Source organism: Mus caroli, unplaced genomic scaffold (genome assembly GCF_978045245.1).
Source record: "Mus caroli unplaced genomic scaffold, Mus_caroli_1 scaffold_18, whole genome shotgun sequence".
In the NCBI taxonomy this organism is placed as follows: domain Eukaryota; kingdom Metazoa; phylum Chordata; class Mammalia; order Rodentia; family Muridae; genus Mus; species Mus caroli.
Window position 1 is genome coordinate 69,429,929 of NW_028227273.1, and position 26,055 is coordinate 69,455,983.

The 26,055-nt window shown below is 51.3% G+C and overlaps 1 protein-coding gene across 6 annotated transcripts in view; it reads right to left on the reverse strand.

The window, feature by feature from the left end:
• Pkd1 (polycystin 1, transient receptor potential channel interacting) overlaps window positions 1-26,055 on the reverse strand; it is a 49,521-nt gene that overhangs the window by 8,338 nt on the left and 15,128 nt on the right. Inside the window, exons 2-34 of one of the 6 annotated variants that reach the window (XM_029471413.2) lie at window positions 24,501-24,572; window positions 24,315-24,386; window positions 23,974-24,143; window positions 23,040-23,711; window positions 22,741-22,924; window positions 21,368-21,585; window positions 20,994-21,109; window positions 20,379-20,505; window positions 19,841-20,073; window positions 18,614-19,366; window positions 17,408-17,539; window positions 17,023-17,198; window positions 16,608-16,741; window positions 12,476-16,101; window positions 12,132-12,281; window positions 11,038-11,181; window positions 10,671-10,950; window positions 10,391-10,604; window positions 10,162-10,321; window positions 9,724-9,873; window positions 8,835-8,979; window positions 8,125-8,745; window positions 7,669-7,825; window positions 7,257-7,509; window positions 6,942-7,137; window positions 2,752-2,922; window positions 2,532-2,675; window positions 2,222-2,432; window positions 2,008-2,134; window positions 1,332-1,445; window positions 1,175-1,224; window positions 790-974; window positions 603-696 (exon numbers count right to left, since the gene is read on the reverse strand). In XM_029471413.2, coding sequence (XP_029327273.1) covers window positions 603-696; window positions 790-974; window positions 1,175-1,224; window positions 1,332-1,445; window positions 2,008-2,134; window positions 2,222-2,432; window positions 2,532-2,675; window positions 2,752-2,922; window positions 6,942-7,137; window positions 7,257-7,509; window positions 7,669-7,825; window positions 8,125-8,745; window positions 8,835-8,979; window positions 9,724-9,873; window positions 10,162-10,321; window positions 10,391-10,604; window positions 10,671-10,950; window positions 11,038-11,181; window positions 12,132-12,281; window positions 12,476-16,101; window positions 16,608-16,741; window positions 17,023-17,198; window positions 17,408-17,539; window positions 18,614-19,366; window positions 19,841-20,073; window positions 20,379-20,505; window positions 20,994-21,109; window positions 21,368-21,585; window positions 22,741-22,924; window positions 23,040-23,711; window positions 23,974-24,143; window positions 24,315-24,386; window positions 24,501-24,572 — 10,251 coding nt within the window. Of the gene's footprint in view, window positions 1-602; window positions 697-789; window positions 975-1,174; window positions 1,228-1,331; window positions 1,446-2,007; window positions 2,135-2,221; window positions 2,433-2,531; window positions 2,676-2,751; window positions 2,923-6,941; window positions 7,138-7,256; window positions 7,510-7,668; window positions 7,826-8,124; window positions 8,746-8,834; window positions 8,980-9,723; window positions 9,874-10,161; window positions 10,322-10,390; window positions 10,605-10,670; window positions 10,951-11,037; window positions 11,182-12,131; window positions 12,282-12,475; window positions 16,102-16,607; window positions 16,742-17,022; window positions 17,199-17,407; window positions 17,540-18,613; window positions 19,367-19,840; window positions 20,077-20,378; window positions 20,506-20,993; window positions 21,110-21,367; window positions 21,586-22,740; window positions 22,925-23,039; window positions 23,712-23,973; window positions 24,144-24,314; window positions 24,387-24,500; window positions 24,573-26,055 lie in introns of all 6 variants that reach the window. The other 5 variants (XM_021150070.3, XM_021150069.3, XM_029471412.2 and 2 more) reach the window with 5 other exon arrangements.

A 26,055-nucleotide genomic window follows, 5' to 3' on the forward strand; every position in this document is an offset into this window, starting at 1 on the left:
TGAGTTCAAGGCCAGCCTGGTCTACAGAGTGAGTTTCAGAACAGTCAGGGCTACACAAAGAAACTGTTTTGAAAAACAAAAACAAACAAAAAATGTAAACAAAAATATAGATATTGACATAGATACAGATGAGAAAAAGAACATATAATTCTATGCGAACTCTTGTCACTGAATCAAGAAAACCATGAAATCTGTTAATTTTTAAGCATTCAAATAGTTAAGTTTCAAAATGAAAATGAGGTACTTAAGAACATTTCCATGATTTCTCAATTTTGACTCCAAAATCAAAGTTCCTTTATGGCTATGCAGTAAGACCTTGCCTGAAAATACAAACCAAAATATCTTCCCAGACCAAGTCCTTGAGGTACGTGCTCATCACCTCTCTGTTTCTCAAATATCTCATGCCTCTGTCACTTCTCTAAAGGATGCTGGGTCCCTAAGGATCCTACGAACTTCCCTCTACAGAGAAGCCAAGCAACGCAGGCACAGTATCGCACTGGTTTCAGTGCAGTCAGGGCTTCAGTGTCCTGAGGCAGGCACAGGGCCCCACAACACAGCTACCCCAAACACCCTGCCTCCTTCCAACCACGCCAGGCACTCACAGGCTAGTAAGCAGGTCTGTTTCTAGGAGGGTGTCCTGGGTAGGAACCAGGCTGTTGGCCCCATCAGCCAGTACCTGATGGATCAGGTCTTCATCTAGAGAGAACAAAGCATGTTGAAGTGGCGTGACACTTGGTACCTTGAATTCCCCTAGAGCTATGAAGCCATTCCTTCCCACCTCTAGCTCACCTGAGGCTGACAAGTATTTGGCAGGCAAGGAAGGGCTAACCAGAGAGGCACCATCTTCCTCTGAGCCCAGCATGCAGCCAGGCCTGCCCTGGGTCAATCGTTGCAGTGTGCTGCTCACAACAGATGGGTCACTGAGCAGGTCTGGCCAACTAAGAGTACCCTCACTGGACGGCCAGCACACCAGGCTGTAGGCAACATAGACATTGTTACATGTACCTGACCTAAGCCTAGTCACAGAGGCACAGAAAGCATCACACACAAAGGCACAGTGATAGTTCCCAAAGACTCCCAAAACAGGATGAGGACACGCAGCCCACCATCCCAACACGGCCTGCCAGGCAATGCTGAGTTAGACCAAAGCTCACAGCTTCTTTAGGCAGCTCACCTTTTAGCATCTTCCAGAAACAAGTCATTCTTCACTTGCCCAGCTAAGGCCTGCTTAGAAGGAAAGAGCACGTCAGGATGCTCTGCAGCAGCAGAGAGGACAGCCCAAGCAGTCCTAACCAGCTCAGCCTGCCCTGAGTCCCTGGGGGAGCCTTCACCTCTGTGAGGCCAGAGAGTGTGAGGAGGGAGCTGTCTAGCACAGATGGGTCCAGGTAGCTGTCAACATCTAGGGCCTGCTGCCCTGTGGGTGTGGGGTTTTGGTCCCCAGACACCTGTGAGGAGAGAACAGTGATGTGAGTCTTCAATGGGTGCTAGAAGCCACTGGTCTGGCTTGTCTTTGTGATGATTCTCAATGACTGACTTGGGCTCTTGCTATAGGGGATCCTTGAGGGTTGTTTGTTTGAAAACAGGGTCTCTCTGTAGGCCTGAGTGTCCTGGAGCTTGCTCTATAGCGCAGGTTGGCCTTGAACTCAAAGATCCACCTGCCTCTGGGATTAGAGGTGTATGCCACCATCACCTGGCTACTTGAGTTCTTTTTTAGTTGACTTTGGCAGTTTGTGTCTTTCTAGAGTCAACCGCTTCTTCTAGGTTCCTTAATCTGTTGATGTACAGCTGCTCATGGAATTTGCTTCTAGCCTCATCTATTTTTCTAGAGGGAACAAGATGCTTCCTCTAATTCGGACCTCTTCTCCTTTAGTCGCTCTAGCTGAGGCTTATCAGTTCTGTCTAGCCTTCCAAGAATCATTTCTGGTTTCTGGACTTTTTTCTCTGGCTGCCACAAAGAACAACACAACCATGCCTGACCTCAGAGCTCTGAGGCCTTACTCAGCCCACCTTACTCCGAGACATCCGGAAGAGGAACAGGACAGCCAAATAGACAGGGTAGACTACCACACTGGACACCAGGCCAATAGCGACTGTGTCAACACCAGGAGAGATCAGACTGGACACAGGCCCCATGCTGAGGTGAGAAAGAAAAGAATGAAGAAGTTAGAGAGAAGAGTAGGAAGAAGTTAGCCAAGGGTCCAGCAAATCTCACAGGACCCACCTGTAGGTGGTGTCTCTCACAACTCCGTACCACACAGCATTGGCAGCCAGGAAGAGGCAGAGGAGAAGAACACAGCAGGTCACCCTCTGGACTCTGGTAAAGCGGCTCCGAGGCGGCCTGTCCCATATGGAGAGCCAGATGTGCTTGTCAAAGAAGCCTCTCTGCAGCTCAGCCACGAGGAGCCGCTGGAACCGCCACAGCGCAGCCTCATCTGGGAAGATTTAGGAGGGTTTCCGCAGGGAAGCGGTGAGCCACCCATCACTGCCATCCCCCTCCTCCCTGTCTCCACCTCAGCAGGTAGTAGGCTTACTTGCTGCAAGCACCTCCTTCTCCACTAGGCCCCCATTGGCCTCAGTCTCCACAGACAGCCAGTCATTGACCAAAAAGAAGGTGCTGCGGGCACTCTGTAGGTCCCGGACGATAATGTGCTGCAGGAACCAGGCAGGGCTGAGCCCTGTGGAGAAAAATACCTCAGTGAGGACTGAAGCAGGCTGGCAGGATGCAGGGGTGACACCAGTTATCACCCAGACCTTTGTTGTCATGCCACACTCGGATCTTCCACACGCTGCCCAGGCTGTGCGGGGTGGCAATTTGGAAGATGTCCAAGCTGTTTCGATGAAAGGCTCTGTCCCCATCTAAGTGCCGGTGACCACTACGGTTGTCCTCTCCATACAGCATGATGCCGACGTGAGCCGTGGTACCTGAAGGCAGAGAACTCTAAGGTGTGCCATTCATTATAAAAAAAAACTTCTATGGGTCATCTGTGTGCCAACAAAACAGGCAGTCCTTGGCTTTAAACAGGTTTTAAATGTTTCCTTTTATAGTAATGCAGACTGAAGCCAGGGCTATGTACTGTAGGCATGCCCTACCTCAGAGGTCCATCCCTAGCCATTTAAAAAAACATTTTAATACAGAATTTAACTAAGTTGCCCAAACTAGCCTACAATTTGCCCTCACTTGCCTGAATTTGTGACTCTCCCCCACCTCAGCCTCCGAAGTAGCTGGGATGACAGGCCTACACCACCAGGTCCAGGATGTACAGTTCAAACAGACACGAACCTCTGTTTCCTAAATCTGTTAACAAATATCAAGCCCACAGCAGCAGGGCTTCCAATAGCAAGGACTATAAACCTTGCCAGCCTATCAAGTGATGGGACAGACATCACTAGTAACCAGGCCTCCTCACAGTTCAGTCACACAGACAGCAGCTATCGAGCTAGGAAGTCTCCTTTTCTCTATAAAGGAATTCACAACGTTTAAAACTGGGCACTCAGAAGAGAGAACTGGCAGCAATAATGAAAGTGTGGCAAAGAAAGAAACTGGCGGGCTGGGGTCGTGCTCAGGCACAGAGCATGTCTCAAGCACACACATACCATGAGGGAAAAATAGCAACACTGGAAATAAATTTAGAATAAAAAAAAAGTTGTTGAAGTAAAAATTCTTGCCTTGGATTTTGTCAGAAAAGAGACTTTTCATATAAACAAGGAAAGTTGTCAAAAAAAAAAAAAAAAAAAAAGAGCAGGTTATCTCCGCAGAAGAAGAAAAAAGAGCGGGCTGTCTCAGCAGAAGCGTTGGTAAAAGCTCCCCAGAGAGCCCTGGGGGCATTTCACAACATTCACGGCAAACAGAAAATGCTGAAAGTCAATCTGAACCTGGAGCATGTCGCTTGACAGAGCCTACTCTGTCTCAGAGGTCACTGGAGTAGCTGCGTTCACAATACCTGAAGATCCCAAAAGTGAGTAAAGCACTTTCACTTCCAGGGTGTGTTAGTGTGTCTGTAGTGTTTGGAATCACTTCCAGGGTGTGTTAGTGTATCTGTAGTGTTTGGAATCACTTCCAGGGTGTGTTAGTGTGTCTGTAGTGTTTGGAATCACTTCCAGGGTGTGTTAGTGTATCTGTAGTGTTTGGAATCACTTCCAGGGTGTGTTAGTGCGTCTGTAGTGTTTGGAATCACTTCCAGGGTGTGTTAGTGTATCTGTAGTGTTTGGAATCACTTCCAGGGTGTGTTAGTGCGTCTGTAGTGTTTGGAATCACTTCCAGGGTGTGTTAGTGTGTCTGTAGTGTTTGGAATCACTTCCAGGGTGTGTTAGTGTGTCTGTAGTGTTTGGAATCACTTCCAGGGTGTGTTAGTGTGTCTGTAGTGTTTGGAATCACTTCCAGGGTGTGTTGGTGTGTCTGTAGTGTTTGGAATCACTTCCAGGGTGTGTTGGTGTATCTGTAGTGTTTGGAATCACTTCCAGGGTGTGTTGGTGTATCTGTAGTGTTTGGAATCACTTCCAGGGTGTGTTAGTGTGTCTGTAGTGTTTGGAATCACTTCCAGGGTGTGTTAGTGTGTCTGTAGTGTTTGGAATAGGGCCTTACTATGAAGCCCAAGCTTGTAAACTTTTCCCCCTAAGACAGGTTCCTCTGCGTAGCTCTGATTGTCCTGGAACTTGCTCTGTACACCAAGCTAGCCTCAAACTTAGAGATCTACCTGCCTCTGTCCCAAGTGCTGGGATTAAAGGTGTGCACCTCCACTGTCCATCCAGGCTTGTGAATTTTAAGTGAAATATTGGGGAAATATTAATATCCTTAATACCTCTGATTAAAAACAGACCAGAACAAAACCACTGTACACACGGATACATGCCTAGCCCATCCCCATCAGATGGCTCCCTCAGTAGCTGATGGGAGCAGATGCAGAGACCCAGAGCCAAATATCAGGCAGAGCTCAGGAAACCATGAGGAAGAGGGGGGAAGGATTGTAGAAGCTAGGGGAGCCAAGCAAATGGGGGGGGGCATTTACATCTCAGCTTACTGATGGAGACAGAGGGTAACTTACAGGACTTGGTCCTTTCCTTACGTTATGTGGATCCCAGAAACTGAATTCAGGTTTAAGTGCCTTTACAACCATTCTTCCAATCTATACAAATAGTGAGCTTTTTTTTTTTTTTTTTGGGTTTTTTTTTTCGAGACAGGGTTTCTCTGTGTAGCCCTGGCTGTCCTGGAACTCACTCTGTAGACCAGGCTGGCCTCAAACTCAGAAATCTGCCTGCCTCTGCCTCCCAAGTGCTGGGACTAAAGATGTGCGCCGCCACCACCACCCAGCCAAAACAGTGAGCTTTTATTTTATTTTATTTTATTTATATTTATTTTATTTTTTTATTTTTCCCTCTTTTTTTAATTAGCTATTTTATTTACATTTCAAATGTTTTCCCCTTTCCTGATTTCTACCCCAAAAGCCCCTATCCCCTCCCTACTCCCCCTGCTCACCAGCCCACCCACTCATGCTTCCTGGCCCTGGCAGTTCCCTATCCTGGAGCATAGAACATTCACAGGACCAAGGGCCCTCCTCCCATTGATGACCGACTAGGCCATCCTCTGCTACATATGCAACTAGAGCCATGAGTCCCACTTAAAAACCATGTGTTTTCTTTGGTTGGTGGTTTAGTCCCTAGGAGCTCTGAGGGTACTGGTTAGTTTATATTGATGATCCTCTTATGGGGCTGCAGACCCCTTCAGCTCCTTGGGTTCTTTCTGTAGCTCCTTCATTGGGGACACTGTGCTCAGTCCATTTTTTTTTTTTTTAACTTTTGTTTTGTTTTGTTTTCCGAGACAGGGTTTCTCTGTCCTGGCTGTCCTGGAACTCACTCTCTAGACCAGGCTGGCCTCGAACTCAGAAATCCGCCTGCCTCTGCCTCTGCCTCTGCCTCTCAAATGCTGGGATTAAAGGCGTGCACCACCACTGCCTGGCTTAACTTTTTTTTTTTTTCTCAAATTTTGAGACGATTTTACTATATAACTCTGGCAGGCCTGAAACTTCCTATATAGATCAGGCTGATCTCAAACTTACAGAGTCCATCTGCCTCTGTCTCCTGTCTGCTGGGATTAAAGGCATGAGGCTCCATACCCACCTAAATACCTTCGTTTGAATTTGTTTTGTTTTGTTTTTTGAGACAGTTTTCTCCAGGTAGCCTTGGTTGTCCCTGAACTCACTCTGTAGACCAGGCTGGCCTCGAACTCAGAAATCCGCCTGCCTCTGCCTCCTGAGTGCGAGGATTAAAGGCTCGGTCACCACGCCCGGCTCAGAAGGTCAGAGAATTGACCACAGGGTCTGTTCTCAGCCTATGGAGTCTAGGAACCAAACTCGGGTTGCCAGGTGTGATGGTACCTTTTCCTGCTGAGTCATCTTTGCATCCCCAATAATGAGTTCTAGTGTTATAGCATCAGCTGGGCATGCAGTGCATGCCTTTATCCTTTAATCCACACCACAGGCAGGTGGATATTTGTGAGGCTAGCCTGGACTACACAGTGAGTCTGCTCCCTGTCGCCAGACAATAAAGAAAGAAACATTAAGGAAGGGTTGCAGAGCAACTATAATAGTGCAGTTTGAATTTGTGTATGAGGCTGCTATGCAGAGTGAGGTGCACCTTCTTGGCTCTTGGACCTATTGTCTTTCTTAGGAAAGACGAATGAATCTAAGTTTCTCTTTGTATTTGTGCAGTACTGTGGCTGAAACCCACGACCTTGTACATCCTAGGTCACTGTTCTGCCACTGAGCTCCACCCACAATCCACATTTGTTGTTCTCATCTCCAAGGTGTGTCCTTATTTACACTGAGTCCTGAGCACTTGCTTTGTGATGACAGTCTCCATAATCACCAGACAGGGTCCAGGATGGAGGCTGGAGGGCTTAGACCAGGGTAGACTCCATATCTCTACCCAATCACCCCTCTCCTTACCTGAACCTCTGCTCCAGCCGGTCTTAACAAGTATTTCATATTTGAAGCGGCCCCCCTTCCCACAGAATGGGATGACACGGACACGGCTAACATCCAGCTGGTCCAGCTTGCGCAGGATCATCGCCATGACCACATAGGTCACCAGGCATATGACACACGTCAGGAGGACAATGTAGTTAATGCTTGCAGATGGTTCCTGGGAAGGAGGAGTCATCAGGTACAGGTGGCTTCAGCTCACACTCTTTTAGTTTCTAAGAATGGAATCAGGAGGCCCTCTCAATATGAAAGGGCTCCAGGAGCAGGGGCACTACTCACAGGAAAGATGAACTGGACATGGCTGGGAGGCACAAAAAGGCTGGCACCAAAGGCAGTGAGGTGGCGGGTGAGGCAGACAGCCTGGCTGGGTGAGGTCTCCTCCAGGGGTACAATCCCCTCAGTTCTCCACATCATCATCTCCTCACTGAAGTACTGGCACAGGGATGTATACAGGCCCACAGACACCTCCAGTGCAGACCAGTGGAAATGGCTGGTCAGGTTCAGGTAGTAACTCCTGTCCAAGGTCCCAGTTCTACAAGGGTCAGAGCAGTGTCATGGCCAGCCTTCCTGTTCCCTGGTTCAATAAAGCCCACACACCTGTCACTAATATGGGCCAAGTTACATTCACCCTTCTGCCACCTCCTTCCCCTCTGCAAGGCCCATTTCTGTGGTTCTGGTGGGAGGCACTCACCCTGGGGCAATGAAGAAGGTGTAGAGCCTGTGGTCAGCGGCCTCCAGCACCTCCAGGCTGATCCTCCTGCTGGCCGAGCAGTTGTACTCATTGGGCTGGGACACTGAGTGCAGGTACACAGCCAGGTAGGGCTCAGGCTCCGCAGACAGATAGCGCTCTGGGGGCAACATACACAGTATCAGACAGCCACCAAAAGGCTCATCATCCTGAGGACACCCTACCGGTTGTTGCCATGGGGCTTAAGGGTCATTTAAGCAGAGGACTACAGGAAATTCCATGTGGAAGTTAACACATGCTTCTCTTTGGCCACAGGTATGTGGGTTTTATAGAACCAGGACAGCAAGAAAACTGAGTGTTAGCCAGACCCCTAGGACCAGTGACTGCATAAATACCCACTCCCCAGGGACAAGGAGGGAAGAAAGGCAGGCAGGCCGTGTGCCCACCCCTGACACCCACCATTAAGCACTGTGTAAGTGATCCTCAGATGCAGGCCAGCTTGAGGGTTACTGTTGTCTGCAGTGACCACAGCGCTGACAGAGGCCTGGGGCTGTACAATGGTAGAACCCACAGGATTGTGAGAGCTCTGGGCAGCCTGGTCTGAGTTGTTTGGCACCTTCACTGTGATGGCACGCTCTGCAGCCAACTGCTCAATAGGGATCTGGGTCCCAGTCTGTGTCTGGAATGCCATAGATGCCACTTTGGTGGAGACAGTGTAGTTGCTAATGTAGCCAAAGGGGAAGGGGTTGGAATCCACAAGGAAGATGAGCTGCACCACATCACTGAGGTTCGACAGGGCCCCACTGAAGGCCTCAGGAATGGAGAAGTGGCAGCTGGGTCCCAAGGCTTTGCCATAACACAGAAGACTGAGTGGGTCTGAGCGCTTGCCTAGGGCCACAATCTCCTCGCCTGCGAGAGTCAGAGGCTCCTCATTGAGCACTCGGGAACGCATGAGGATATACATGAGGGCCGATGAGAGGTTGTAGGCCTTGGAAGCCACCATCAGGGAGGGCGGCTCCACCCCCAGCTCCAAGGGCTGTGGGCCCTGCATGTCCAAGCTGGCCAGGTGGATGAGGTCACCTGGAACAGGCAAAGGAAGTAACGGATGTTAAGAAAAGGTGGTAAGAGCTGGAGGGGAGGCCAGAAGGTGGGAGGGGCAGCTTGTGCACCTGTGATATTGAGAATGCTGTCAGCAATGGTGGTGGGTGTCAAGGTGCCCTCAGTGGTTTCAGCTTGCAAGATGCGCATCATGCCCTCCAGCTTCTGCAGCATCTTCTTCAGGCAGGAGCGGCACATGAGCTCCCTGCTGGACACCTATAAGGAAGATCAGCGCAGTGTCTAGTTCCACCCACACATAACTGAATGGCTCTGCCTCCTCATACTGCTGGGATTCGAGGCAGCTTCCTGCCTCTAACCCTGCACTGAGCACCTGCCTGGATGCAAATCTTCTAGGCATTCCCTGCTAAGACTTCTGTGGCTCTTCCCAACCCCAGGATGCAGCCAAGTTCTTCCTGTGGCCTATATACTGATCACCCCAACTATCTGTTTCCATAGCTAAAAGTAAGGCAGATGTGTCAAGGGCCTGGATAAGTTCAAATCTACATACACTCAAGGGTATAGAAAGCCACATGCTGACAGTGACCTCTACCAAGAGTTCTCTGAATCTTTGTCCTCTGAGGACTTGACTATTGTCCTGGCCCCTATACTGATTCTGACAAAGTGCGTTTCCCATCAGTTATGGCCCACTTGTCTCACAAGTCTATAGCTTGGACTTCATAGGTCAGGAAGGCCATGTCAGGTAAGTCTAGTTAAGTGGGGCATGATGGCAGGCCTGATGAGAAGGCACACATACCTGGACTACTCTTTCCATCTGGGGATGCCCTAAAGTCATCAGAAAAGCATGTGGGCTCACACTGGGAGACAACAGAGAGGATGCAGAAAACTGGCACAGGCTGGGAAGAACACCTAGTCTCAAAGCCCTTACTCCACGCTACACGTATGTGCACTCATGCACAAAGGGCTGTGCATGGTGCAGAAGGCTGCATTCATCTGTCTTACCATGCACTGGGCTAATGCGGCAGTAATCTGCTGGATGTCATCCACAGTGTTGACCCGCAGGGAGATTAGGGTCTCCGTGATGTTCTTACGCATTTGGGCTCTCAGCTCCTGCTCAAGGCTGGGCTCTGAAACATCTGGGGCCTGCTCATACTGGAGGAGGCAGGGAACATAGGAGAACCATGAACGGAGGATGGGTCTCCCTGTGGTATCTGGGAAGGGTTCTAGAGTAGAGTAATGAGGCATGGGCAGGGATTTAAAGATCAAGGGTAATTCAGGTCACGCACAGGGCTCAGGGTATCAAGAGAGTACTGTGGGTACGGTGACCTTGGTAAGGGCTGAGGGTAGGACTTGGCATTCTAAGACATTAGGGAACTTCACTGGTTTGACCCCAATCATGGAGCACATGTGCAGGATTCTTTTCAGTCCGTATGCACTGACCTCATTGAGCACAGTAATGAGGGCTAAAGAGTACTCGATGACATGCTGAGGGTCAGCCTGCTTCAGGAGCCCAGGCAGCACACTGGCAGTCAGGCTGTGCAGCCAGGGTACAAGGTCTGCAGGATTTCCACTGGGTTCTGGTAGGACAATGGTCAGAGACCTAGAGAGTGGAAGTAGACTGTAAGCAGTTGGTGGTCAGCTTGTGTTCCCTCCCCAGGGTTAAGCTCACCTGTTGAGTGCAACAACAGCAGCACCCAGCTGGTCTTGTACAACCACAGCTAGGCTCACCACAAAAAGGGGCTGGAATCCAGGAGGCAGGACAGCCCCATAGGTGGAGAGACTACCCTTATAGATGCAGAAATTCTCACAGTAGCTCTGACGACAGCGCTTCAGCAACAGAGCATATACCAGTGGGGCTCCACCATCTTCTGCATCACGCCAACCTATGGACAATAGCGTCAGTACAGAGTCCAGGTCCAAAGGAGCATCTCCAGGTAATCTACACTAACCTGTGCACTCGAAGTGAACCTTAGTGGTGAGGCCACGCACAGAATCCAATGGGAATAGGCGGCAGGAGCCTCCAAGTGGGGGGCGGTTGGGTGAGAGGCGGATTGAGGCACAGCCCTCTTCTTCCCCTGAGTGGCCCAGCACAGTGAGTGTGAAGATGTAGCCCTCCCCATCATGCAGTGCACCTGGCCGCACTACCAGATTCATGCCGGTGCTACCCGTGGATGTCGTCGTCTCGTTCAGCACCAGAGTCTTATTGCTGAAAGTGCGAGCGGCCCAACACTGTATGATGGAAGCATGGAGGACATGGTGAGAGTGCTGTTCTGGATGCTTCCCCAGGACACTTGTCATCTAACAATGGCTACTCACCCCTTGCTTGTAGCCCCTGCTGCAGTTGTGGCAGTGACCCTCCAAGTACACATAGGAACTTCGGCTCACTTCATACACTGCTTGTGCCTTGCAGGACACACACTCAAGGGACACAATGGGGACTCGTCCACTTCGGATCAGCACCTGGAAGGGACAAGCATGTCACAGGGAGGCTCCACACTCTGCGTATGCTGGGAAAGCTTCCTGGACCAGGTCACTCCCATTTGGCGCAAATTCCAGGTTGTGCCTCTGGGCTGGAGTGAAGTAAGTGAGCTAACTAGCTAAATCCAGAAGGGCATGTGAGTGGATCAGCCCAGGGCCTTGCTGACCTGGCAGTAGGAGCCATGGGCACCACTGATGGAAACAAAACATCCAGGAAGTCAAGGTTAGTTGTTTTTGACATAGCTCTGTCCCAGAGATGCTGGCTGACTTGAGTGTGCCCTGGAACAGCTCAGTCAGGCAGGACCTACTGAGTGTCCTCTTCCTACCTGAGAAGGCTTAGTGCTGGGGAAGGCAATCCCCCTCCAAGGCATCAGGACCGCCCAGCCCCCCTCCACACACACTGGCAGGCCTCATCAGCCTGCAGGAGAAGTGGTCCTTATCCTTATGAAAGGTCCAGGGAAGAAGTATGACAGCAAGAATGGCTCACTGCCCCCCAGAGGCAAGGCCATGTTATGTGGATAGGTGCTGCTGCCTAGGTAGGCAAGGGCCTTGCTTTCTCATCACTTGCCTTTCATGCTGGTAGCATAAAGTTCATTTTTCGAAAAGCAGGGTGCTTGTATGACTTAAGATTTTGTTTTGGTTTTCAGACACAGGTTATCATTGTGTTGGTGAGATTAGAACTCCCAGTCTTCCTGCCTCCACTCTCAAAGTGCTGGGATGACACAAGTGGCACCAGGCTAACCTGTCCTCTCAAATTTCACACTACTAAGCTGCTGTGTCCTGGATTTTCAGATAGAAGCAATGCTGAGTTTGATCATTTATCAAGAGAACTCAGAGCCCCAGGGGATTTTACAGCTAGGACTGAAAATCACCAGGTTGGAACTGTACTGTTCTTGCATGAGGACATACTGGAGGGTGGGGGTGCGACTCACTGTCTGGTTGGTGGCTTCTTCCTTCCGACCTGCTTTCCACACTATGAGATTGAAGGTATATTCTACACCAGCTTCTAGGCGTTCCAGGGGGATGGTGACCACACTGCTCCCACGGGGCCCAAAGTTTAGCACACAGCCACCTGTCTCACTCTGTGACAGCAAATAAGGAAATGGGGCACAAGATTGTTAACCATCCTTAAGGCAGAGCCTGGCTTAGAAAACCTTTTTTATGCTAGGCCTAAGACCCACCCCAGGAATAACCCAAGTGCTAAGCACTTAATAGACATGAAACATGAAATAGAAGAGTCAGGGAGGACCTGTTACCCTAAGTCCCCATGGCTGACCTGTGTTGAAGCCACGCAGGCCCAATGGAAGTTGAGCGGTGTCTGATCACCATCCTCCAAATTAGGGTCATAGGACTTGCTCCCATCCAGCACCAGGTCCTGCGTGTCTGACCATACCCGGTATGAGCCACCTTCAATGATGGGTACCAGACGCTCAGCAGCCACTGTCACATTGGCCTGGATGCTCCGTGCCAATGGTGTGTCCCCAAATGAAACCACAAACACAAAGCAGTAGTGGCCCACAGGTAGTGCCAGCCGTGGCACCACAAGCTGGGGCCGGCTCACATCCACACCAGGCAGAACCATTTGAGCCATACGTCCTGGCCGTTGGCAGCTGACAGTACGATATATCTCCCACCGATACTCAGTCTGGTAGGAGACACAGTTGCGTAGATCAACATGGGCCTCCAGGTAGTTGCGCTGGGAACGCCGCATCAGCACCTGCAGAGGCAGCGCTACCTCCACTTCAGGCTCCCTACAGGCCAGCACCTGGACAGTCACTGTGGCCTGTGCCACAAAAAAACTCACTAGGTTTGTAGCATTCACCTCTACATGGTAGTCCCCAGGACGCAGGTAGTAGTGGTCAGCCCAGAATTCCTCTGTTTTTTGTACTGGAGTCCCATCCCCAAAGTCCCAGTGGTAGGTTACACGCCGTGGACTGGGGCTTGTAGCAGCCTCAAACCTGGCTGAGCGGTTGGTAAAGCAGCGGCCACTCTGAAGTGTTACATACTGGATGATATCCTGGACTTCCACCATGAGCGTGAGGTTCACACCACCCAGTTCATTAAAGGCACGCACATGGATCTCCAGTAACCCTGCAGCCACAGGCGTGTAGGTGACATCACGGCCAGATAAAATAACCAATGAGTCACCCTGGACCTTTTGCAAGGAGAAATACCAGGCATAGGCAACTCGGGAACCTCGCTGCACCCGGGCTGTGAAGTTCTTCTCAGTGCCTGTGGCCATGCCTGGCTCACAGCAGTTGGGTACCTGCAGCCCAACAACAGCCTCCAGCACTAGGATGCGAACCTGTGCCTGGGCATGACTCACGTGGTTCTCAGCCTGTACATTCACCAGATGGTCTCCAACCCGAAAGAAGCTGTGGGAGAAGTGGGGGCTAGGGAGCACTTCAGGGACAGACCCACCAACCTGAAGTCGGAAAGTAAGAGCAGAGCCAGCTGCCAGCAGGATTTCAAAGTGGACTGGCTGCCCAGGTGCCACCACCTTGCTGCTGGCCCACAGCATCAGGTTCACAATGGGTTCCTCTACTGTGAGGTTGTACATGGCTGAGACCCAACTGACTGCATTGGAAGCATTGAGCTGCAGAGAGAAGTTGCCAGCTGTGGAGAAACGCACAGCAATGTACTGGCTGTCCTTACTCCCATCTGGCAAGGTCCAGCACCAAGCCACATTGGTACCTTCAGCCAGCTGACCCCAGAAGGGTAGAGTGGAGCCAGCTGCCACAAAGATGCTATCTGGCTCACTGGTTCTGATGCTCAGGCCACCTACAGGCACCTGTATGGCCACTTCAACTGTGGCATTGACTGAGCCCAACTGGTTCTCAGCTGTGACTCTGACCAAGTGCAGGCCAGGTGTAGTAAAGGTATGGGTGGTAGATGGCATGGAGGTCTTCCAACTCAGTCCTTCCTCCAGGTACCAAGTGTAAACAACACCACTGCCACCAGCCAATTCAGCACAAAGAGTGAGACTCATGTTGACAGCAGCTGGATTAGGGGATGCAGATAGGATTAGACTCTCCACAGGTTCCACAAAGTCTATAGTACGGTTGGCTGCGGCACTGCCCAACATGTTAGTGGCCCTAAGATGGACATAGTAGGTGCTAGCTTTGAGTGCAGTGAGAGAAAAGCACTTGCCACTGCCAAAGAGAGTGACGAGGCTGCCCTCCTGCTGGGCTGTCCAGCTGTAGGAGATGTTGGTGCCATCCCTAACTGCAGCTTGCAGCTGCAGTGTGTAGTTGGTAGGGAAGCAGCAGCCGTTATCACCCCCCACCACCTGCAGCCCCTCAATGAACTGGAGAACATAGATGAAGATGCTGTCTTGGGCAGAACCCACCTCATTCTCAGCTGTGACAATAATATTGAAGGTGCCCACAGAGCGGAAGGTGTAGGAAATAGTGGGTCCGCCTGGAATGGGTGTGCATCTGTCACAGAGCACCCAGGAGTAATGCACATCACTCCCTACCTCCAACAAGGTACTAAAGCTCACACTGCCATTCAGGGGCACCACTGTGCGGCTGGCATTGATGGTGAGGCCCCGCACACGCTGCTTTACGGTGATGTTGAGTTGGGCCTCACTATGGCTCACCTCATTCCAGCCAGACACCCTGACAGTGAAATCACCGGTGCTGCTGTAGATATGGGTGACCTCAGGGCCCTCACGCTGGCTGCCATCTCCCAGTTCCCACAGGTAGGTGGCAGGGCTCCCACTGCCCATGGCTGACAACAGGTAAGGCTGCTGCAGCTCTAACACACGGGAGCCATTGATCCTGATGCCAGAGACTAACACGGGCTCCTGGACCTCCACAAAAGCTGAGTCATTGGTAGAAGAGATGTTGTTGGACACAGTGACTATCACCAAGTAGGAGCCTGGTTCTCGGTAGATAAATGCCACTTCAGAGCTCCCAGTTTGGGTGTGGGTAGTGTCTTCAGTGCCAAAGTCCCAGGTATATCGGTACGGAAATGGGGGCCAAGAATAGGCAACCAGCCGGGCTTCATCCCCCAGCTTCACAAACTGCCTCTCAGGCTGCAAGGTGATGTTACGTATCTCAGGTTCCACACAGATGCTGGTAAAATAATGTGCCTTGTTCACATGGCTTGACAAAACCAATGCCAGTGGGAATATGCCACTCCGAGTGAAGTTGTGTGTCACTGATGGATGCCCATGGACAGTCACATTGGAGGAGCCATCTCCAAAAGTCCAATCAAAGAGGTAATGGACAGGGTCCCCAGTGACATGGGCCATAAGCTGGGCACTAGGCTGTGTGGGGATGCAGGTAGAGGGCTCTATGCGTAATACCTCCAGGACAAATACTTGCACATGCAGGCTCTGGGACAAGTGGCCAGCAGGGCTGGCTGCTTCTATTGTCACTGTGAAGTTCTGGGCCCGCAGGTATACATGTTGTACTGTAGCCTCAGGGCCTGTGAATACTGTGCCATCTCCCATGTCAAATGTCCATGTAATGTTGTCACCTGACTCCACAGAAGCACTGACTACCATGGGGGCTCCCTGCTCCACAGATGGGCTCAAATACACAGTCAGGCCATGCAACTCCTGGAAGACACGGATGTCTGCATGTGCTGTCACACTGCTCACTGTGTTGTTAACCTCCAAGGTGATTCTGTAAGTGCCCGTCATGCTGTAGGTGTGGTTGAGTACTGGCTGGCTCTGTATTAGGACAGGTGAGCCATCCCCAAAGTCCCACGTATATAGGACACCATCAGTTGAGGGCAGCGGATATAGGGAAAAGGTGATGGGTTGGCCGGCCACCAGGACGTTGCTGCTCATGCCAATAGCCACATTGGGGAGAACAGTGCGCACACTTACTGTCACCTGCTGCGTCAGATTCTCATAGGTATTGGACACAAGGACGGTCAAGTTGTACTCACCTGTGGAGACAGGCCCAAGTGGGACTTCCTACTCACAGAACCCCACCAAGCACCTGTTACTGCATGGACACAGTGTTCACACCCAGGCATATATGGGCAGAGCACCTAGGAGTCCATAACGAGCAAGAAGATGGATAGGACCATTTCTAAGCACAACTGCACAAAGGTGAACATGGAAGCGAATACCAACACAAGCATGAGTGAGAATGTAGCATGAGTATCACGCGCCAAGTGGAGCTGGCGTGGAGCTGCTATGGTGTGCAGCATCAGGCGGTTTTACAATTAAACAATGACTCCACCTTACTCTCCCTAAGGAAATTTTAAACTGAGGCCTCAGGGACCCTGCCAACCCCCAACCCTCGAGGTGTGGGTGCCCCTCCTTTATCCCAGTAAGGGCCTTACTCCACCAACCCAAGCTGGATCAAAGAGGGAACAATATGGGCGGCCATACTCAAAGGTAGGCTGTCCAAGCTCAGGACCTGAAAGGCAATGGCCCCACCCCTCACCTGGGGTAGTGTAAATATGCGTGGTATTGTGTTCCACCAGCACCTGGGCCACTGTGGGGTCTGGAATCTGGAAAGACTCGTCGTATGGAGGCTTGAACTGGCGGAGTACCTGCTCCCCATCCCCAAAGTTCCACCTGCCAGGGTAGCAGATAGTGAGCAAGCAAGCAGACAGGGCACCCCTGGTTCTGAGTGAATCTCTATAATCACTCTTTCCTGGGTCATGGCTTCAGGTACTATATTGGCTCTACTATACCAAGAACTCCAGGCCCCCACATGGTCCTACCCACTAGTATTCTCAATAGAGGGGAAATTGAAGCCCTAAACCAGGGTTCCAGGGAAAATGCTAGGGGCAGAAATAAGAACCTGATGCCACCCCCAGCCCAGGCCCTGTTCAGCTAGGCCCAGAAGCACTCACAGGAAGGCCACCTCCACAGCTGAATCCACCAGCACACCACCTGTCAGTGCCAGTGTGGCATTGGGGGGTAACACAGTCGGTACTGCAGATACCCACAGCCCATGCATCTTGTTCATCCGCTCCACAGTGACATTGTAGTTCACGGTGATGTTGCTCACATGGTTAGAGGCTGTCAGCTGAGGAGACAGGCATCAGTGGGTATGGCCCAGAGGCAGCAAGGACAGATCAATGGGTGAAAGGCCTCGAGCCCTGACTCAGCAGCCTCCCCACACTCACCCACAGCTGCAGCAGGGTCCTCAGGGGCAAAGCAAAGCAGAACAGAAGGCAAAAGTGAGCACCCAGATATCCCAGGACCCCATGCCACCCTGCACAGGCCCCTGCCTACCGAGAGCTTGAAGACAGCAGCAGTCTGGTATATTACATTGAAGACAGTGTTGTGGAAAGTCAGGGACTGCTTATCATCAATGGTCCACCGGAAGGCTACATCCGAGCCAGCCTCTACCATGGGGCTGTACCGCTAGGGAAAGGACATGACATTGGCCAAAGCTATGATTTTGTTCCAGCCTAAAGCTGACTCTGCTCCTGGTCCCATCTGTCCCCCTCAGACTTACTGAAGAATTTCGTGTGTGGTGCAGGGTAGCCAAGGGGGTCTACCAGCTGAACCCTGACTGCAAGGCACCCAGGTAAAGGAGAGCAAGGAAGTACTAGAGATCATGTTGGCTTAGAAGCTATATAGTATAAGGCCAAGCTTGGGTACTGAGAGCCAGTGTCAAGGTCACCTCTCTAACCTACAGTCAAGTGGTCTTGATTATACCTTGACCTCTCCCTCAATCCCTGCATCTGTGAAGTGGACCTAGCATCAGCAACACAGTCACCCTGACCAGCCAGTCCTCATAAGTTTCCTTCTCAGTGGATAATCTTTTGGGAAAACATTTGAATCTCAATGGACCTCAATCTCGGAGGTTGACCCAGGTCAGTGCAGAACAGGTATATCCACAGGGGAAGCCATCGTATACAACTGGACAAGTCATGAGAGATGGACAGAAATGGCCCTTAAGTGAATGACTGCTGGTGCTAGAGTGGGCATGCCCAAGATGAGGACAATGCCATCCCCTTAGGGCACTAAAGCAGATCGCTAGATCTTGACGTTTCAGATCCCATTTCAACAGGCACATGCATCAGCTACAAGAACCACAGAGGGCCCAGAAACACATGGGGTCTCGTGGAGGCTCAGGGAAGGGTGGGGGCAAATGTGGTGAAGTGCTTCCTAAAATCTGAAGAGTAGAAACATCTGAGTCTTTAGAACAGATGTTCTAACTGTGACCTTCAGTAGCTTACGCATTGTTAAATGGGGCTCAGGTGTACTCACAACAAAAGAACCTGTCTACCTTGCATGAGTCCCTAGGTTCCATAGCCAGCACTAAGGAGAGATATAATCACTAAGTAGGCAAGGGCTCCCCAACAGGTCCCACTGGAAATCCTATAATAGGTGCTATCATCCCTAGAAAACATCTGAAGGTCATCCCTCCTCAATGGGGAGGAGGCTTCCTGTTTTTACCATTTAGAGGGCTGGGTTGTAGGACACACTTACCACCAGGATGCCCTGTAGCACTCGGGCCTCAGGGCTTGGCACAGCACGGAGGCCACAGATGGGCTCCTCAGCTGTCACTCTCAGGCTGAGGTTGGCCTGGCTGGCTCCATTTTGCGCCACAATCTCCACTGTGTGATCCCCCTCCTTGAGCCTGGGCAACATCAACACTGAGAACAGGGTGCCATTGGCCTCTTCCGTGCAATCTTGCTTGAGAAAATCCACCTCAGGAGGGCAGGCATCCTCGAAGGGAGCACTAATATTGCCCCCAAACCACTGAGCTGTGGCAGTGGCATTAGCACCAGAATCTACCTGAAGCACCAAGACTGAGCCGTTGGTTGGCACATAGATGTGGCCATCAAGGGGGATGGGATGAATGACTCTCAGACCAGCTATTGGAGAGACCACACTGAAGCTGCAGGACAGGTTTTGTCTGAATATGCTGTTGCCCACTGTAGCCCGGACCTCATAGTGCCCAGGATGCTGTAGTCCAGGGTTAGGCCCAAGGCCCAGCAGTGGTGTAAGCCGCTCTGTGACCAAAAGCAGCTGTAGGGAGCAGACAGGGCCAGCCCAAGCTTCTTCCAGATGGACAGGCAGGTTGGTCATCCAATCTGAGGCATTGGTTGAAAGGTACAGGGCTTGGCCAGGGCAGCTGGAAGCCAGGGGACACTGTAGGAGGGTACCTGGGCCAGCATCATGCTGTAAGCCAATGAGGTCACCAGGGAGCACAGGAGCATCCTGGCTGTGGAGGGTGACCTATAGAAGAGAGAGGCAGTGTTGTATCACATTCCCATAATAAAGACTAGAAGGACAACTGAGACAGAGAGGCAGAGTACCCATATCAGGCCTCAGCACTGAAAATGGTGCTTCGTGGAGTCCCTGCCTCAAGGCACTCACGGCTGAGTCAAACAGGACATTGTAATACAGGGGACATGCACAAGGAAGATAGAGTAAGAGTGACTGCCAGAGGTGGAAAGAACTTTTGCAGGGACATAAGGCTAGAAAGCAGGTAGCTGCTCCAGGTGAGAGTACAAGTTCCCCTTAGAAGACAGAGGCCCTGAGAAGGAGATGAGACTGGGCACTGGTGCAGGATGCAGGCAAGAGCATGAGGGCAAGGCTATTGAGCATATAAAGAAGCCTGTAAGGTATCTAGTTGAGAGACCACCATCTTGGGTAGATAGGGGGAAGTAGCCTCAAGAACAGGTCAGAGACACATACCAGGACACATACCAAGTACTGTGTGGGAGGCCCTGCAGGCACAGAAAAAAAGAACTCCTTCCATAGTGTGTAGCTGGCCCTAGGGAGTCCCAGCCTTGACACAGACCCATTGATGCAGACATGAGAGTTACACGAAGCATCAAAAGGTATGCAGACATTGGCTCCTGGACACCAGAGTTCCTCAGGCACACACTTGGGGGCCGGCTCAGTCCTGTTGTCAGGCTCACTGCTGCCTTCTGGAACCGCTGCTGGGAAAGGAAGGATGTCATGAGCCTGATTCACTAACAAGCTACTATCAGGGATGCTCCACTTACCCACTATAAAACCAAACCTTGATAAGCAGTTCCCCAGTCTCCATCATCACTACCCTGCCTCTAGATCATGCCCAATCAGGTACCACCCAATCTATCTTTGGGACAAGGGAACAGGAGTTGGCAACTGCAACTCTGCAGAACCTGCCATCATTCTGCCCTGAGGCTGGAGTCAGAAGGCACGAGAAAATTCAGACAACCCACTAAGTGTCCACTTCCTTTCCCTTTCAGAGCCCCACCTGCTCCTCCTGAGGGCCGGTACACCTGCAGCCGCAGCTGGGCAGGCTCTTCAAGCTTCTGGGTCGAAAACTCTGCTGCAGTGAGAAAGGCTTCCTGGCTAGGGCTCAGGCCAGGGAACACCATGACCTGGAGGAGATGAGACAGCCTCAGCTCAAAAGATCTACAGTGTAAAGATAGCCCTCTCAAGGCTAAACCTCATTTCATGTCACTTGGGAAGAAAAACCAAATCAAAGTCATCTGTGAACAACAGGAAGCCTGAGGCAGGAAGATCATGAGTTCAAGGCTTGCTTAGGCTATACAACAAGACTTTGTGTGAAAAAAAATAAAAATTTATCTGAGCAAAGGTTCAGGAGAAGCAGAAATTTTCAGATAACAGAACTAGATGCTTTTCATTTCTTCACTCATAAATATTTTTCTAACTGTCACACTGGGCACACTAACAATTTTAACAACTTCTAACAAAACCAACTTGAGGGGTTTTGGGGTTTTTTTTAGGGTTAAGGTGCTAGGAACTGAACCCAGATACTGAACCCTATCCCCAGTTCCCACTTTGATTATTAGCAACAGAGCAGTAATGTTGCAAAGGGTTCTAGAACACAGAAAGGCTGGCCTACCTCCACAGGTCGCAGGGGACCCTGGACAGTTTCTTGCTGTGCCAATGGATGCAGGGGTCCAGACAGGCCTCCACCAGACACTCCCATGACAAAGTTCTCAGTATCCCACACAGGCCCTAGGGGTGGTAAGTATGCAGTGAGGTTCCAGGGCCAGGTAGAGGTGACATTCAAGTTGGGGAAACATTCAAGTTGGAGCTGGACTTAGGACTAAGCCACCTAGCAAAACCATCTGGCCCCCTCTCATCTTGTTTCCTCTGTCCTTATTTCTTCTGGTTTTGTCCCAACCCAGACACAAGAGCAAACATTCATGGTCAATACTGAGCTTAGAAGACAAGCACAGAGAAGGATGGCTTCTGCCACACAGCAGTCCATACCTCCAGGCCGCAGCTCGCAGACATAACTATGTGGTGCTGAACACAGGTCTGTGTTGCATTGCCCAGCAGGCCCCAACCGCACACAATGCTCTGCTGTGGCTGGGTGTGGCTCCCCAGGCAGCCAGTTCTGGCAGCTTTCCAGGCTGAAGGCCTCACCCCGGGGATCCAGGCCTTCTGTCCCCTCCACAGATGAGAAGCCGATCCACACATCCAGGCTCCTATGGCCAGATTCAAGGGACGGCCAAGCCATCAGGGGGCAGCTCTGCTTGACCTCTGAGGACATACTCTTCATAATACCCTGGTCAATGGGCCATATCAGCCCCATTTTTGAAGGGGTAAAACAGCCTCAGGAACATTACCCAGCAAGGACCACAAACCCAGGCTCATAGTCACATCCATCCAGAATCGTGTCTATGGAGCCAGCTCTTCTTGGGGACCCAGCTCAGATTTGGCCAAGGATCATGGGCCACCACCACACCTGAAGGGAAACTCTGAGGACTGCAGAAGAGGACCGAGACTGCATCTATGCATTGCTGCATAGTACTATCAACACTGGAAGGCCCCTCCAGAGGCAAAATCTACAGGTTCACAGCCAAACTTAGGCACAGGTACATACCCAGGAACATAGATGCACAAAGGTACACGCTTGGGTGTGGGCACAAACCTAGACACACACCCTGGGAGGGAGACATAATGGAGCCCTGGTTCCATGTAGGGCACTATCACCCATCAACTGGATAATTCTGGAGCAGGCAGGTCTTAACCACTCTGGACCTCTATTTCCCCTTTCCAACCACACAGGCAATGTAAAGAATGTGATTAACCACTCACAAGACAGGAATTCCAATTCCACCCAGGGAGCAATCACCCAAGAGAGCTGGAGTATAGCCTTGCAACCCACCCAGACACAGGACTGTAGGGCCCAAGAATATGTTCCCACAAGCCTGGGCAGGGCACAGGAGCCTGAAAAGCTTTCCACAGATGGGAGAGCATGTGGCATTGGGAGGGGAGGTACTCAGGGGATGGGGTGGGGGGTGAGCACAGAGGTAGGAGGAGGAGAAAATACAATCAACAGTGACCAAGAACTAGTCCTGTCAGCAGAACCCAGGGCCCTCCCCTACAGAGACAGGAAAGTCTGGGGGCCAGGACCCAGCTCTACCTTTGACACTTCCCAGAAATGGTTAGAGAAGCTGCCCCTACCTACATCTGCCTTTACATACACAGAGCTGGCAGCAAAGGCCACCTGTGGGGCAGTACACAAAAGCCCAGCTGCCCAGCTTTCCTCCTGAGCCTCTTACAGGCTTCAGGGCTTTGGCCACACCCAGAATTCTGAGCAACCCCCACCCATTTTGCCCTTTCCAGCATAGGTGTACCTGGTAACCTTGGAGACTAGGAAGTGCTGGATGGCAGGACTGTCCACCATAGCCAAGGCAGCTCCAGCCCAAGTCCGACATTGCTCCTGTGCTTGCAGCCAGGGTGCCTTCTCTGCCACCAGGCGGTAGCAGTGCCCATTGCCAGGGAAGATCTCTGTGTCCAAGGGGCAGAGTGGGTGGACCACTAGAGATGGTAAGCAATGAACAAGACATCAGGGTATGCATGAGGCTGGGTGCCAGGCCCCGCCCTACCACCCAGGTTACAAGAGGAAGCAGGAGGGGTGAACCAGGGTAGGCACCTTGGGCAGGCTCTTTATCCAAAGCCAGGATGCTATAGGTGACCTCAAGGGCTGAGCCTCCACGATGCCGTATGCCAAGTTCAAGGCTCTCGTTACTGTGCACAAAGGATGGGCACACAAGCTCCAGGACAGTAGGTGTCGCTTCTACTTGCACCTCTGTCTCCAGCAGAGCTGAGCCAGCGCCCAAGGCCAGCACAACTGTCACGTGATAGCTCCCAGGTAGCACATAGAAGTGGGTGGCAGCAGGGCTAGCCATGCCCACCTCAGGTGAGCCATCTCCAAAGTTCCAGCGTGTTGAGCTAATGGGCAGAGCGGAAGAAATATGGAAGTCTGCTGGCTGGCCAGAGGCCAGGGGTCCACGGGGTCCCACCAGGGTAGCCCCTGGGGAGGCAGGAAAGGTGTGCTGGAGCAAGGTGGGGCCCCCACAGGCAGAGTTGAGGGACAGTGAGATGCTGGAACACCAGGATGAGCAGGCTGCAGAAGAGTTAGAGGCCTGGCCTGTCCCACAGAGGCATTGATTCTGTTCTGAGAGGGCCGCAAGGCCCTCACCAGCTGAGAAGCAGAAGGCACTGCAGGCCTCAGTCTCCAGTGGTCCCTCATGGGCAAAGTAGAAGGGTACTGCTGCCACGGCACCTGAGCTGTTGTCAGGGAGGCAGGCGACATATTCCTCACCTGGGAACAGAGAGAGACACTGGTCCCAGGGACTTACTTTCTTCTGGCTGCATCGTGTTCCCTTACCAACCCTCTTTAAAATCCATGTCAGAGCTGCCACCCCCAAAGATGCCTTCTAGACCCTATCTAGCCACTATCTTCCCATGTATGCCTTTCCCTGGGCCTCATCTGCAACCAAGTCTGTGGCTCCACTCTCCCTGGGTACTGCCCAATAAGAAAAAATGTCATCCCTGTCCTATAGCCCCACACCCACTGCACTCACCACAGGCATTGTCCAATAAGGGGATACTGAGGAGAGGTTGGCCGGCCAGTGGAATGGGCCCCCTGCACGTGGTTGCCTCAGACTGTACCACATGCACCTGATGTTCCTTTGCCCAGCGTGGCAGCCACGCCAGACCACAGTTGCACTCAAATGGGTTCCCACTCAGGTTTCTGCAGGGGAGGGGCAGGTGTGGGGCACCAGGCCAGCAGGGGTGCAGTTCAGCTTCCCACTACCCACAGCTCTCAAAACTGGGAGGGGCTAGGGAACAGGGCAAGATGACAGAGGAGGTGATGGGGACAGGAGTCCAATCACTGAGACCCACTAAAAACAAAGAAACTTACATTTCACTTAAATTAAATAAATTAGCAAAAACGCCTTCTTCTAATGTAGAAATCCTATTGTTGCTTAAGTCCCTGCAAGAAAGAAAGATGGGGCAAGGTGTAACCTTCTGATGACAGGTAGCTCTTCCTGCTTGCCCTGAGTAGCCTTTAGTGTGACGGGCATATCATGAGGAAGGGGATACTCACAGCTCCACCAGTGCTGAAAGGTTCACCAGGAGCCCAATGTCCAGCGTCTGAAGTAGGTTGTGGGACAGGTCTCTGAGGAATAAGTGATAGTCAGGATACGAGCTCTGGGCTAGTTGAGGGCATATCTGGTTCTCACCAGGAGCTTCCCAGCATCTAAAACTATGGCTCCTCGACCCACGAGCCCCACCCCTATTCTCAGTCCCCAAGAGGGCTTTTCTTGCTGGTCTGTGTAGGTCTGTGTATTGGGGCACAGCCTGGCCAGCAGCAGCAAAAGTTCTAGTGGGAGCTCAGAATGACCAAAGTGTTACAGATCTCTAAGGGAAAGTAGAGCAAGGCAGTCTGCTCTTCTGTGACCTCTGCTGCTGCCCTTCAGCGGCAGGCATTGAGACAAAGCGGGCAGCTAGGGGCCAAGGTCAGGGCCACCAAGCAGGAAGTGGTTGTGGTCAAGTTCACACACATTTTCTCATGAAAGATGTGAGAAATAATTAATCTGGAGAAACTGCAGTAGAAGAGCCAAGGACCTCAGAATCTGCAAACACCTCAGTCCTGTACTGAGGACCATTACAGTAGGGCCACACAAAATAACTGACCTGAGGACCTTCTGTGACCTCCACAGCCCTTCTCCAAAAGAAGAGCCTTGGGCTGCCTCCAGTACAATAGAAGGGTCCCACGCAATCAAGGACTGGCTCCTTATACTTTTTAATGTAAGATTCAAGGTTTACCAGGGCTGGAGAAACTAGCTGCTAGTAGAGGATCCTCAAGTGTTCACAAAATGCAATAGGGGCACTAAGATGAGATGTCTAAGGAAGAGCCCTGCTGGATAACCCCATACCACAGTGCTGGTGATGACATACAACAAATCTCTCCAAACAAACCATCACAAACCCTTAATTCAGGATGTGGGAGATGGCTCAGCATTGTTAAAGCACTTGCCTCAGAAGCAAGAGGACTGAAGTTTACATCTCCAGAACCCTCATAAATTCTGGCTGGTGAGACTCGCCATACTGGCGAGCTCTGGGTTTGATTGAGAGACCTTGCCTCAGAGAAAGATGGAAGAATGACCAAGGAAGATTCCCAACATCCACCTCAGGATCTCCTACACCCGTCTGTATACACACGCAAACATACACAAGCATACCAACCTGTCTGTATACACACACAAACATACACAGGCATACCAACCCCTCTGTATACACACGCAAACATACACAGGCATACCAACCCATCTGTATACACACGCAAACATACACAAGCATACCAACCCATCTGTATACACACGCAAACATACACAAGCATACCAACCCCTCTGTATACACCCGCAAACATACACAGGCATACCAACCCCTCTGTATACACACACAAACATACACAAGCATACCAACCCCTCTGTATACACCCGCAAACATACACAAGCATACCAACCCCTCTGTATACACACACAAACATACACAGGCATACCAACCCATCTGTATACACACGCAAACATACACAAGCATACCAACCCATCTGTATACACACGCAAACATACACAAGCATACCAACCCCTCTGTATACA